Here is a 14,159-nt window from a genome sequence, read left to right on the forward strand (position 1 = left end):
TCTCTCGGAAATAGGGATATATTCCCTAAAAATAATGCGGGCAGCTTTACAAACAAGCTAAAAAATAGTATAAAATTGGATCATAATTTGGAGCATGAAGTAGCCCTTGTCAATATCCATTACCCTAATGAAATTTATGGGCTTGTTTAGTGGTGAACTCGATTCAGGGATAGAAATAATAATAACAAAAGTGTGAATATCCTTAGGTGGGGAACCCACTGTCACTTCAGCTACTGAGGAAATTTACAAACCACGAATAAGTATTCTATCCACTGATGCTGGGTATATGGTCTCCAGCATTAACAAAGATTTAACATACGGTTTGAGGAAGATCCTCCCACTCGGATTTTCTCAAGAAAATATACCCACGGCGGGTCTCTTGGAATACGACTATCAAAGAAAGAGGGTGTTATTAAAGTTTACTAAGAGACAGGAAACGGAAGAGGCAATTTATCGAATAGGACCTATTCACGCCATCGAATTAAAATTTGGGAAAAGAATAGGAGCTACATTAGGATTCAATTCAGATAAACCTTACCAATTTTTTTAAACAAATACAGGTAATCCTCTAATCAAAACTCATAATTTGCTCGCTCCTTTACCCCCTTCCCCCACATCGGGGGTGGAGTTTGTCCTCGTTTATTTGGATATTGTTGAAAGATCCTATTTAGGGGAGTAAAAAAGTTAATATATTGGATACTTTTAGTATGTGGGGCAGTAAAACGAGAGACTATCATAATTATGTGTATTACCCTTTAGGGACAAAGGAATTGGATTCAGTATCCATTCGCCTGACCGACCAAGAAGGAAAGGAGATATACTTTCGTGAGGATGCCAGCACAATATGCATCCTTCATATTAGACCAAAGCAGGAAATTATATAAAAGCTGCTACATCCCACACCAAACGTTTATTCAAGAGTGTGCCATCATGAGGGTAGCCTTTCTTTCCCCATCTCCTGAGGAGTTTTGCATCATTTTCGCTAGTCCCCCCATAAAACTCTTACGTGGAGGGGCTTTAGGGGATATTGAGGTTTTTAGAACCCCAAGACATTCCCAGCAAGGGAGTGGGCTTTTCAGTCTATCAGCTGGACTCGCTAAAGGGGTTGCGCCCTTTGTGGCAAAGGCGGTCCTGCCATCGGTCCTTGAATTTGGGTAAAATGTCATGGGAGATTTACAACAGGGGAATTTCAAATCAAGCCTTAAACAGAGAGGGTTGGAGGCGCTAAAATCAACAGGTCGATATATTGTTACTGGCAAAGGGAAGAAAAGGAAAAATGTCAAAAGAAATGGGAAGAAAAGAGTAAATAAAAAGAAAATCTCATTACGTAGGAATATAGTATATAAAGACGTGTTTAGTGCAATGTGATTTAGTTCTGGTAAATAGGCCTTAGTGTGAAGTCATTAAACATGGCATCGGCAGCACTGAGAATTGCAAGTCTTGTTGGGAGCGAACTCCAGACCGCAAAATACACCGCAGGGGTAGTGGATGCTTTTCCCAGGCCTAATCGCTTACGGGTGGTGGAAGCTTCCATGGTTGATCGGCAAACGAGTTTTATTCTCCCAACAAATCTTACATCGGGGGGAGCAATAACTGATCGTTATCTCGAATTTCATATCAATGGCATAGAAGGGTATTGAACTACATTTAAAATTGATGGCCCCCGATGGGAGCATGTTGGGGGATGATGTAGATGTTGTACAGTATTTGTCAATGCTTTGGCAAATACAATCTTCAAGTCAAGCCAAGTTTATATCGGCGAAAGGCTCGTAGAATCAAATCCCCATTTTAATTACTGGTCTTTCATAAAGTTATTAGCGACAGCAAAGTCTCACACCATCAAAACAGTCGGACGGCTCGGATATCTTTTCCAAGATTACAAGGGAACATCAATTTCAAATGTTTTACAAGACAATTATTTTACAAAATTGAACAAAATGGAAAAGGAGTGGGTTGCTAAAGGTAAAAGAGAAGGATTGCATCTTATTCATCCACTTATGCTAGATGTGGCTTCAGTAGATGAATATTTGATGGATAATATCGACGTTCGTATCAAGTTGGAATTAGCCCCATATGCGTGGTTCATTAATTCCACCGCACAGGCCGAAGAATTTCGATTTCATCTAGAAGAAGCCAGGCTCCATATCGATAAAATCATCCCACGGCCTCTGGCTTTACTTGCCCTTCATCAGGCATTTTCAAATCCCAACAGTACGGTGGAAACTGTCTTTAATAAAACACTTTACAGGACATACGCGCTAGCCCCTAATCAGACACAGGCAATGTTGGATTTACCTTTCTATAAGGTTATACCGGAAAAGTTATACCTCACTATTATTATGGAAAGTTTCAATGGTGCTCTGAATAGGAATCCCATTTATTTTGGTTATAATAATCTGCAGGGGTCACACTGAGTGGTTCCACTTTGTACGACATCTTTAGGCTTAACTTATGATCACCTAATTCATTATGATTGCTATGACCGGGGTCGGAAAGTCATCGCCTTTAATTTCAAACCTGAGATGGCATTGATGGATACGCTCGAAGTAGAGAAAAATGGGAATTTGAGAATCCATTTAACGTTTGATAGGCAAGTCAACGAGAATGTGGTCAGGGGGGCGGGGGACAGAACGGGCCTTACCAAAGTCACTGGGTGTTTTTTTTTTGCATACTATAAGACAAATGGATGGTTTTCCATAGGACATGGAATGTAAATGACAATGTCCAGGGGCGATCAGAGCATTAGCTCTCCCAGAGAAAGAACCCCTCGCGTGCCGGTACTTACTCAGTGACCCCGCACTGCAAACGTACCCTCTCAACCCGAAAGGGGGGGGGGGGGGGGTTTGTTGGTAAACATAACCTCACGTTTAAATCCCCAAACTGAGTCGCTCTGGCAAGCCCATAACTGAGCCAACCAAACAGACTGAGCAAACGGGACAAGCTTAGCAAACGTGACAAGGTGAGTAAATGGAAGGGAAGGGGTTTGGGAGAAGGGGGGGGGGGTTGTTGGTAAACATAACCTCACGTTTAAATCCCCAAACTGAGTTGCTCTGGCAGACCCATAACTGAGCAAACCAGATGGACTGAGCAAACGGACAAGCTTAGCAAACGTGACAAGGTGAGTAAATGGGGCAATACCCCCCAAAAGTGAGCAAACCAGACATAATTTCTACTACAAGTATATTTGTATACTTTGGCTACTATATGCATGATCATATCACATATATTAACAATAATTAATAATAATAGAAATAATTATTAAACAATTGTGCACTTACATTTCTGAAGACATGTAGCAGCATTATTTCTTTTTGCCTCTCTAACAAGCTCCAAGGTATGTAAAGCACTTTCTGAAAGGAAGATACGGCTACGTCCAAGTCTGAAATAAAAAGTCAAATTCATCTTACAATTAGGGATGCAAGCTACTAAATATAAGATTATTTGAGTTTTCAATTTTTGGAAATTGTAATTTTTATAATGGTATCATAAACTGCAGTGAAAGTGGCTATTTATCTTATACACACACATATATATACTGTATATATATTAGTGATTTTTATTTGAAAGTCACTACCTGGCAACTCACATTCTTCACATTTCTAAGGAGACTTGGTTCCCGGAATGAACCATTTTGAAACTTCGCTCAATAAAAGACACAGTTCATTAAGCATGATTTTAAAGAATTTATGTTATATTCCTTATCAAAATATCAGCTGGATCATTATGAAAAAATTAACCCAATCATCTTTAATTATGATAAAAAAAAAATACTTAATGAGTCCGACGTTTTAGCCATCATAGATATGTATTCAATGTAAAGAAATTATTGAAGTAGTTTTTATTTATTTTTTTTTTTTGGGGGGGGGGGGCTAACCGGACATCAACTGGGAGTCTCTCGGTGGCACTCTCACTAGCAAGTCCTCTGTCATTTAATAACATTGGTAACAGGAATAGGTTCAATAGTCCTAGTCTTCATTTTCATCAGGCCAAAATACAAACTTTCAAATTTCGATTACTTAGTCAGGCTTGCAAGAAATTGAAGTAACTTTAAGAAATTTAACTATTAACTGGAGAGCCCTATTTCTATCTCATACCAGAAACTCTTTAACACTCGCGTAACCCTGACTGATTAATCAAGATTTTAATGTTGACTGCACTGCTAAGGTTTTTTTCTGACTATAACCTAAAATGGTCCATCATGGTTTGTGTGTGTACTGATGGTGCCCTCAACATAAGACTCCAAGAAAATTGCCTCACAGGATTATTGAGGAAGAAATAGGAAATTCCAAATTTTGCCACATTACTTTGTACAATTCACCAGGAGGCACTTGTGGCAAAACTCAGACTGCGAACTTCAAAATTTAATGCGGATGGTTGTTTGAGTTGTAAATTTTATTGTTTCAAGGGTATTGAATTATCATCAATTTCCTGAGCTACTGGCTGAATATGAGGCAGAATATGAAGATTGAGTGATGCATAATGAAATGAGATGGTTATCTTGAGGCAGAGGGCATAGTTGAGCCACTAGGATGTGGACGTGTTTTGCGCAGAGCTCCGTTCAACACTCGCCCTGAAATGACACACCCCACACACACCTTCTTTCACATTCCAAGAGAGGGTAGGTCTGGTGGGGGTGTTGGGGTCTTTATTCATAAAAGTTACTCAAATATTAAAATGTTAAAAAGAACTAGTGTAACAAGCTTTGAATATACTGTAATAAACTTAACACAGAAAAAGAGAAAAATATCCATTGTAACAGTTCACAGACCTCCAAGAACAAAGACCAGAATCTTTCTTGAAGAATTCAGTGAACTCATTGAGATGATTATAATGGAGAAAAATGAATTAGTTGTTTGTGGAGACTTCAATCTTTGGATGGATGACGCATAAATCCTGATGCTTTAGCATTTAGTGAATTATTGGAATCATATCAATTAGTGAATAATGTCGACTGTGCAACTACTTTAACTAGAAGAACAAGATAAAATGACAGTGGAGGTCCTGTAGGAAGTAAGGTTCCCCTGCTGTATAGGAACAGAAAACAGCCGTCAAACTTTTTATGAAATTTGTAGACCATGAAAAAGTCTTTGATAGTGTGCACCATCCAATTTTGTGGAGTGTCTTGCATTATTAAGGATTTCCTCTCAAATATGTAAATTTGATTCTGTCTGATCATGAGCATAGCAAGTGCAAAGTTAATGGTAATGGAGACCTATCGAATGAATTTCCAGTGAACAGTGGATAACTCCAAGGGAATGTGTTGTCACCTATGTTGTGTATCCTCCTCATGGATTTTGTAAAGCACAGATCAGTTGAAGATGGCAGAGAAGGATTGGACTGAATTTTTTACAAGATATTAGCAGACCTGGAGTATCCTGATGACACTATCCTTATTAGCAAAACACCACAAGAATTGCAAAGCATGCTTACCAGAATGCATGAAATATCACATGAGATTGGGCTCAAGATAAACAGAAGAAAGACAGCAATGATGAGAACGGAATATGCAATTGAAGATGAAATATAATTAGAAGGAGAAAGGATTATTAAGGTGGAATCATCTAAATATTCATGAACTGTGGTCTCTAATACAGGGTCTTTAGAATTGGAGTTTAATGAAAGATTGAAAAAACAAATCAGACAATGGCAAATTTAAGTAAAATCTGGATATCAAATTGCCTGAAATTATATATAAAATTCAGGCTATATATCAAAAGGATATTGGGAGTTAAATGGCAGGACAGGATTAGAAATGAAACTGTAAGAGAGATTACTCGAGTGCCATATGTTGGTCAGATCATGATAAGGGGTAGATGTAGATGGTTTGGGTATACTCTTCGTACTACCCAAGAGAGATTAGTTCACCAAACGTTCAGTTGGGCTCCACAAGGCACTAGAAGAGTTGGAAGACCCAGGCCTACATGGCTGAGGACTACGAAGAGCAAAGTAGATGATGAATGGAGAAGTATTCAATTAAAAGCTTAAGATAGAGATGACAAGAAAAATCTAACCAAGGCCCTTTGTGTCAATATGCGTAGGAGGAGATGATGATATCAGTTTAGTGAGATCGGTGTAACTGTATGGACATGCGCCGTGGTATAACAATGAAAAAATATCCAACAGATTTTGTAGATTTGAGAATGAAGCCCTCAGGAAAATATTAGGAGTTAAATGGCAGGACAGAATTAGAAATGAAACTTCAGCAAAGATTACTCAAGTGCCATATTTGGATGATATCATGGTGAGGGGTAAATGGAAATGGTTTGGACATGTTCTTTGCATTCCTCAAGAAAATATTAGTTCACCAAATGCTCAGTTGGGCTCCACAGGGTACTAGAAGAGTTGGAAGACCCAGGCCTACATGGCTGAGGACTATGAAGCATGAAGTACGAGATGATGAATGGAAAAGTATTGATTTAAAAGCTCAAGATAGAGACAACTGGGGAAATCTAACTGAGGCCCTTTGCATCCATGGGTGTAGAATGATGATGATGATGTGTGTGTGTATATATATATATATATATATATATATATATATATATATATATATATATATATATATATATATATATATATATATATACACACATATACATATATATATATATATATATATATATATACACACATATACATATATATATATATATATATATATATATATATATATATATATATATATATATATATATATATGTATATATATATATATATATATATATATATATATATATATGTATATATGTATATAAATATATATATATATATATATATATATATATATATATATATATATATATATATATATATATATGTGTGTATATATATATATATATGTGTATATATATATATATATATATATATATATATATATATATATATATATATATATATATATATATATATATATATATATTAATGCATGTCAAAAGCCACTGGGTAAATGAAAATATAAAGAGCATACTGACTAGTTCTATCTTACTTTATATATATATATATATATATATATATATATATATATATATATATATATATATATATATATATATATATATATATTTGCATGGTGCAAATTATGGGGTATGAATTTAAATCCTAACAAAACTCAAAGTATGATTGTAAGTATGTCAAGGACAGTGGCTCCTCAACATCCGGATCTTAGCATTGATAATGTTTCTTCAACTTTGTATGACTCCTTTAAAATTTTAGGTTTGATTCTCAACAGCAAATTTACTTTTGAAAACACATTAGGTATGTGTCTTCTTCAATTGCAAAAAAAATTGGATTGTTGAGAAAGTCTTCTAAGATTTTCGGTGATCAATCTATTCTGAAGAAGTGTTTTAATTCTTTCATTGTACCTTGTCTCGAATATTGTTCTCCTGTCTGATCTTCGGATGACAGTTCTCATCTCAATTTGTTGGACAGGAACTTACGGTCTATTAAATTTCTTATTCCTGATCTAGATATTAATCTCTGGCACCATCGTTCAATTAGTTTATTATGCATGTTGCAAATTTTTTTCAAATTCTAACTATCCTTTACAATTCCGATCTTCCCGGACAGTTCCATCCTGTTCGTAATGCTAGGCATGCAATTAATTCTAATAGTCAGGCTTTCTCCATCATAAGGCTCAATACTACACTGTACTCTATAAGTTTTATTTCAGCTGTGACCAAGTTGTGGAATGATCTTCCTAATTGGGTAATTGAATCAGTAGAACTGCAAAAGTTCAAACTTGGAGAAAATGTTTTTATGTTGAACAGGCTGACACAAGTCTTTAATGTTTTTAAAATATTTTATTCTTATACTGTTTATTTATTTCCTTATTTCTTTTTCTCACTAGGCTACTTTCCCATGTTGGAGCCCTTTGGCTTATAGCATCTTGCTTTTCCAAATAGGTTTAAAGCTTTCCTAGTAATGGTAATAGTAATAGTAATAGTAATAGTAATAATAATAATATATAAATTTACACACACACACACACACATACATACATATATATATATATATATATATATATATATATATATATATATATATATATATATATATATATATATATATATACATGCAAATAGAATTTTTAATTACCTGCATTTTGCCAAATCTATATTGCCATCAGGTGTAGCAAGAACTTCTTTAGCAATTTCCTGGGCAGCTGTTACGAAGTCTTCAGTATGTTCACCATAACGGACTACAAACTCTTCATAAGATATTCTGGAAGTGTAACAGAAATATGAACATAGGATTAAACTACTGACAACATTTAAAAACCATCACCTTTGTCACTGACATATATTTATACAATTGTGTACATTAGAATGATTTTATTCATACCTTGGTTCATAATGTAATCAGCATATCTATTTCCCTTCTTATTTTTGTATGAAGTTAATTTGTATTTAAACATCTATTAAAAAATTCAAAATAATTTTTGAATAAAGCTAAGAATTTTACCTAAACATCAGAGTAATGTGCAGTACTTTCATTCATGAAGGGTAAGCACAGTAACAATGAAATAAAAATAGGAAATAGTTGAAATATGAAACTAGTGTATATTTTGATTTGAAACTTACATAATATTCAAAAGAGAACAATTACAGAGAATATTAATGTTTGAATACCAAATATATATTTAAAATACACTTTATTTTGTCACACAAGCTCATTCCCTCTATCTATTTAACATCTTAAATATTCATGAATAGTAGACACTACATTCATATTACAAACTAGTGATTAGTAGTACAGAACTGAGTATGAAACATACATTCAAAGGCTCCAAGAAGCAAAGAACATCACTGCTTTTGTAGCCTCCATGAAACCATAGAAAAGTGAAGCCTGAAATTCTTACCTCTCAAGAGTTCAGTACTGCCAAGCAACATGTTCTAAATATGCTAAATAATCACTGACAGGATTAGCTATGTTTGGTTTGGTCATAGCAGATGCAGCTTTATCACCATCTGCAGTCTCCTTCATACCCAAATGGGCTGATTATTCATTCCTGTATGTATTTTGGCCTTAACTGGCCCTCCTTGTATCTATTAGTGCTAATACAGGAGGGATTACTTCACATAGCAATATTGCTATAAAATATGTTTCATGGGGATAAAATTATAGTATTGCACAGTACTCTATCTGTAACATGAGAGAGAGAGAGAGAGAGAGAGAGAGAGAGAGAGAGAGAGAGAGAGAGAGAGAGAGAGAGAGAGAGAGAGAGAGTGTTTGTATGATTGTCAAACGAAGCATGTATGATGTGTTTTGACATAACTGATAATTTTTTTTGCTGTACTACTTCCCATGCTAGGCAGTATATCTAAGCAATCCATGTTTGTCAACGGTTACATAGGCAGAAGAGCAACCTGGTGGAGTAATGAGAACTTTGGGTATGAAGGACATGCCCCCTAAATCTCGAAGAAGTCACTGGCAGCAGGGTGATGGAATGGGTATAAGGCGATAACAAATTATCTCTTCGGACTCCATTCCTAATGCCTGGCGGATGATCTTACTGGAATTAGTATGGACTGGTAGGGACCACTTGCTTTAAGCACTGCGCATCACAAGAAACTGGCTATCTTTTGATGAATCTAGCCAATGATTTCTCTATGGATTCAGTCAGTCTATGGAAAGAGCAAATGACAGAATGGCGCTCAGTCCCGGGCATAGTGGGATGCTAAGAATCTCCTGGGTTATAATTAATAAAGAAAAATTGGTAATTGTAATGTTAGAACTTTGAATCAGATTGGGAAGTTACAGCAAGTGGAGAATGAGTTTATGAAATACAGTTTGTATATCTTGGCCTTGAGTGAAACATGTAAGGGGATTGGTAAGGACCTTAGACCAAGGCAATATACATATCTATTCAGGAAGAATAGATGGAGTTGGAAAAGAAGGGAAAGGAAAGATGATGAAACCAAGGCATAAGATATTATCATTCTTTAATGGGTTACGAACCAATGTAGCACCTAATTTCATTTTAGTATATCACACATAGATATTCATGATATATTAAAACAAACTGAGTGGAGAGTTGTAAATAGTAGATCATTACTTAAATAGTTTAATATTATAGTTTTCTATCCACCAACAAATTATTTTCCTGAAGAAAAGAAAGATGAATACAAAGAAGAACTACAGTGAAATAGATGAGACCTTAAAGAGATATGAAAATTGTGATTGGTGACTTCAATGCTAAAGTTGGAAGGAGCAATCAAGGTATAGAAAATGTGATGGGTGTTGAGGGTCTTGGGGAAGTGCTAATGAAAATGGAGCACATTTTATAAGTTTCTATTTAAAAAACATTCTTGTCATTGGAGGCACTCTTCCAGCACAAGGGCATTCCCAAAAATACATTGAGTTCATCCTGCATGTGGCAATTAGAAAAATCAAATAGATCACATAGTCATTAATAAAGAGAGAAGGAGGACTCTGGGACATGTAAAAAGCTATAGAGGTGCAGATGTCGGCAGTCATCACCAACTCCTCATTGCCACACTGAAATTAAAACTGAAAACATCAAACAAAAATGTATATAGGATACATGTACCTAGGTTTGATACAATTAAGCTTCTTGGATATGACCACAGAGAAACATTTACAACTGAATGTACAAATTGATTTGCAGTCTTAGAGACTTTGAGAGATGAAGAACAGACAATTATTGAAGAATGGTGTGATATTAAAAAATGGATTTTGATCAAAGTGAAAAATCTATTTTTGGGTGAGAGGGCCATGTCATCCTGATGGAGGAGTTCCTTTAGGTAGCCTTCTAAGGGATAATTGCTACAGTGATACTCCCAGAGAATTAAACCGAAGGTCTCCAGGATTCTAACTCCTGGCGCGAGTATCCAATAAAGGATATCGCATAATATCAGGGGACATATTCTAGATACGACACATGGCAATCTTCACCCCCGAATAGATTTAATGCAAGAGAGGGGTGCCGTACCCGGTGGACCTCCTTCCCTACTACTACCGTGATGCCATTCCTTTTCTTGCCTTTTAAGCAGAAATGGACACAGATAAAGTAATTTTGGGAGGGGTCAGCAAGAGGGTGGGTCCATCAGGACGACATGGCCCTCTCACCAAAAAATAGATTTTTCACTTTGATCAAAATCCATTTTTGGGCTCAGGCCATGACGTCCTGATGGAAGTATACTAGAGAATTGTCTTGAAATTACTATTAGCTGTAGGTTTGTGTATGTGCCTTCCACCTTGAATAGATTTCCTTATCTGGTCTACTAGACCTATATACAAAATTACAGAGATCTGTCATTTCCACTAAACCTAGAGCTGGTTTAGTGCTTCCTGCCCCCAGCAGGGAAACTGTCAATATTGACAATAAGGATTCAAGGTTTGTATTTGCGTTGGAACAAAAAGGGAAACCTTGGAAGCCAACCTTTTTTACTTACCTATAGAATGTAAGTTTCATTCCTCCAGAAATCATTATTGTGATTTCAAGATATAAGCCCTATACAGGGATTTAATGAAACTCTAGTGTATTTTATTAGCTTATAACTGAGGGAGCAGTAATAAGACGCAAATACGATTTAAGTATTTCATTATGCAACTAACTTATCAAATGTAGTTACAACAAAGTATGAATCTGATCCAGCATTACAACATATCAAAGTCCATATTTTCTCGTGTAGAAAAAATGTTATTTTCATTAGTAAAATAAATTTTTGAATATACTTACCCGATAATCATATAGCTGTCAACTCCGTTGCCCGACAGAATTCTACGAGAGGGATACGCCAGCTATCACTATACTAGAAGGGGGTGTACTCACAAGCGCCACCTGTGGCCAGGTACTACAGTACTTGTTGTTGACGCCACCTCACTTTTTCCTCGGTCCACTGGTTCTCTATGGGGAGGAAGGGTGGGTCAATTAAATCATGATTATCGGGTAAGTATATTCAAAAATTTATTTTACTAATGAAAATAACATTTTTCAATATTAAACTTACCCGATAATCATGTAGCTGATTCACACCCAGGGGGGTGGGTGAAAAACCAGTGTACAAGACTAAAGGATAGCTAAGTATCCCGTATTTCATATAATCAGTTATCCACAATAACAATGAAATAATAAGTACCTGGTAAGGAAGTCGACTTGAACCGTTACTCTGCCTTTAATAAGATCGTCTTCCTTACTGAGCGCAGCGTTCCTCTTGGAAGGCTGAATTAACTCAAAGGTGCTAAAGTATACAGGGCTGCAACCCATACTAAAGGACCTCATCACAACCTTTAACCTCGGCGCTTCTCAAGAAAGAATTGACCACCCGCCAAATCAACAAGGATGTGGAAGGCTTCTTAGCCGACCGTACAACCCATAAAAAGTATTCAAGAGAAAGGTTAAAAGGTTATGGGATTATGGGAATGTAGTGGCTGAGCCCTCGCCTACTACTGCATTCGTTGCTACGAATGGTCCCAGGGTGTAGCAGTACTCGTAAAGAGACTGGACATCTTTGAGATAGAATGATGCGAACACTGACTTGCTTCTCCAATAGGTTGCATCCATAACACTCTGCAGAGAATGGCTCTGTTTGAAGGCCACTGAAGTAGCCACAGCTCCCACTTCATGTGTCCTTACCTTCAGCAAAGCAAGGTCTTCTTCCTTCAGATGAGAATGTGTTTCTCTAATCAGAAGCCTGAATAGTAAGAAACTGAGTTCTTAGAACTTGGAAAAGAAGGTTTCTTGATAGCACACTATAAGGCTTCTGATTGTCCTTGTAAAGGTTAAGACCTTTTTAGATAGTACTTAAGAGCTCTAACTGGGCAAAGTACTCTCTCCAGTTCATTCCCCACCAAGTTGGACAGGCTTGGGATCTCGAACGACTTAGGCCAAGGACGTGAAGGAAGCTCGTTTAGCAAAAACCGAGCTGCAAGGAACATGTAGCCGTTTCAGATGTGAAAACAATGATCCTGCTGAAGGCGTGGATCTCACTTACTCTTTTAGCTGTTGTCAAGCACACGAGGAAAAGAGTTTTTAATGTGAGGTCCTAAAAAGAGGCTGATTGGAGAGGTTCAAATCTTGATGACATAAGGAACCTTAGGACCACGTCTAGATTCCAGCCTGGAGTGGACAACCGACGTTCCTTTGAGGTCTCAAAAGACCTAGGGAGGTCCTGTAGATCTTTGTTGGTGGAAAGATCCAAGCCTCTGTGGCGGAAAACCGCTGCCAACATACTTCTGTAACCCTTGATCGTAGGAGCTGAAAGGGATCTTACTTTCCTTAGATATAACAGGAAGTCAGCAATCTGGGTTACAGTGGTACTGGTTGAGGAAACTGCATTGGTCTTGTACCAGCTACGGAAGACTTCCCCTTGAGACTGATAGATTCTGAGAGTGGATGTTCTCCTTGCTTTGGCAATCGTTCTGGCTGCCTCCTTCGAAAAGCCCCTAGCTCTTGAGAGTCTTTCGAAAGTCTGAAGGCAGTCAGACGAAGAGCGTGGAGGATTGGGTGTACCTTCTTTACGTGAGGTAGACTTAGAAGGTTCACTCCTAGAGGAAGAGTCCTGGGAATGTCGACCAGCCATTGCAGTACCTCTAAGAACCATTCTCTCGCGGGCCAGAGCGGAGCCAACCAACGTCAGCCGTGTCCCTTTGCGAGAGGAGAACTTCTGAAGTACCCTGTTGACAATCTTGAACGGCGGGAATGCATACAGGTCGAGATGGAACCAATCCAGCAGAAAAGCATCCATGTGAACTGCTGCTGGGTCTGGAATCGGAGAACAATACAACAGGAGTCTCTAGGTTATCGAGGTAGCGAACAGATCTATGGTTGGCTGACCCCACAGGGCCCAAAGTCTGCTGCAAACATTCTTGAGAAGGGTCCACTCTGTGGGGATGACCTGACCCTTCCGGCTGAGGTGATCTGCCATGACATTCATACCGCCCTGAATGAACCTCGTTACCAGCGTGAGCTTTCGATCTTTAGACCAGATGAGGAGGTCCCTTGCGATCTAGAACAACTTCCACGAAAGAGTCCCTCCCTGCTTGGAGATGTAAGCCAGGGCTGTGGTGTTGTCAGAGTCCACCTCCACCACTTTGTTAAGCTGGAGGGACTTGAAGTTTATCAAGGCCAGAATAACCGCCAACAACTCCTTGCAATTGATGTGAAGTGTCCTTTGCTCCTGATTCCATGTTCCCGAGCA

General features: G+C 37.4%; 1 protein-coding gene across 1 annotated transcript in view; it reads right to left on the reverse strand.

Moving 5' to 3' along the window:
* Positions 1-14,159, reverse strand: part of LOC137655767 (unconventional myosin-XIX-like) — a 291,069-nt gene that overhangs the window by 26,905 nt on the left and 250,005 nt on the right. Inside the window, exons 16-17 of the mRNA XM_068389896.1 lie at positions 8,092-8,217; positions 3,279-3,379 (exon numbers count right to left, since the gene is read on the reverse strand). Of these exons, the coding sequence (XP_068245997.1) occupies positions 3,279-3,379; positions 8,092-8,217 (227 nt within the window). The remainder of the gene's footprint in view (positions 1-3,278; positions 3,380-8,091; positions 8,218-14,159) is intronic.

This window comes from Palaemon carinicauda, chromosome 16, assembly GCF_036898095.1.
Source record: "Palaemon carinicauda isolate YSFRI2023 chromosome 16, ASM3689809v2, whole genome shotgun sequence".
Taxonomy (NCBI): Eukaryota; Metazoa; Arthropoda; class Malacostraca; order Decapoda; family Palaemonidae; genus Palaemon; species Palaemon carinicauda.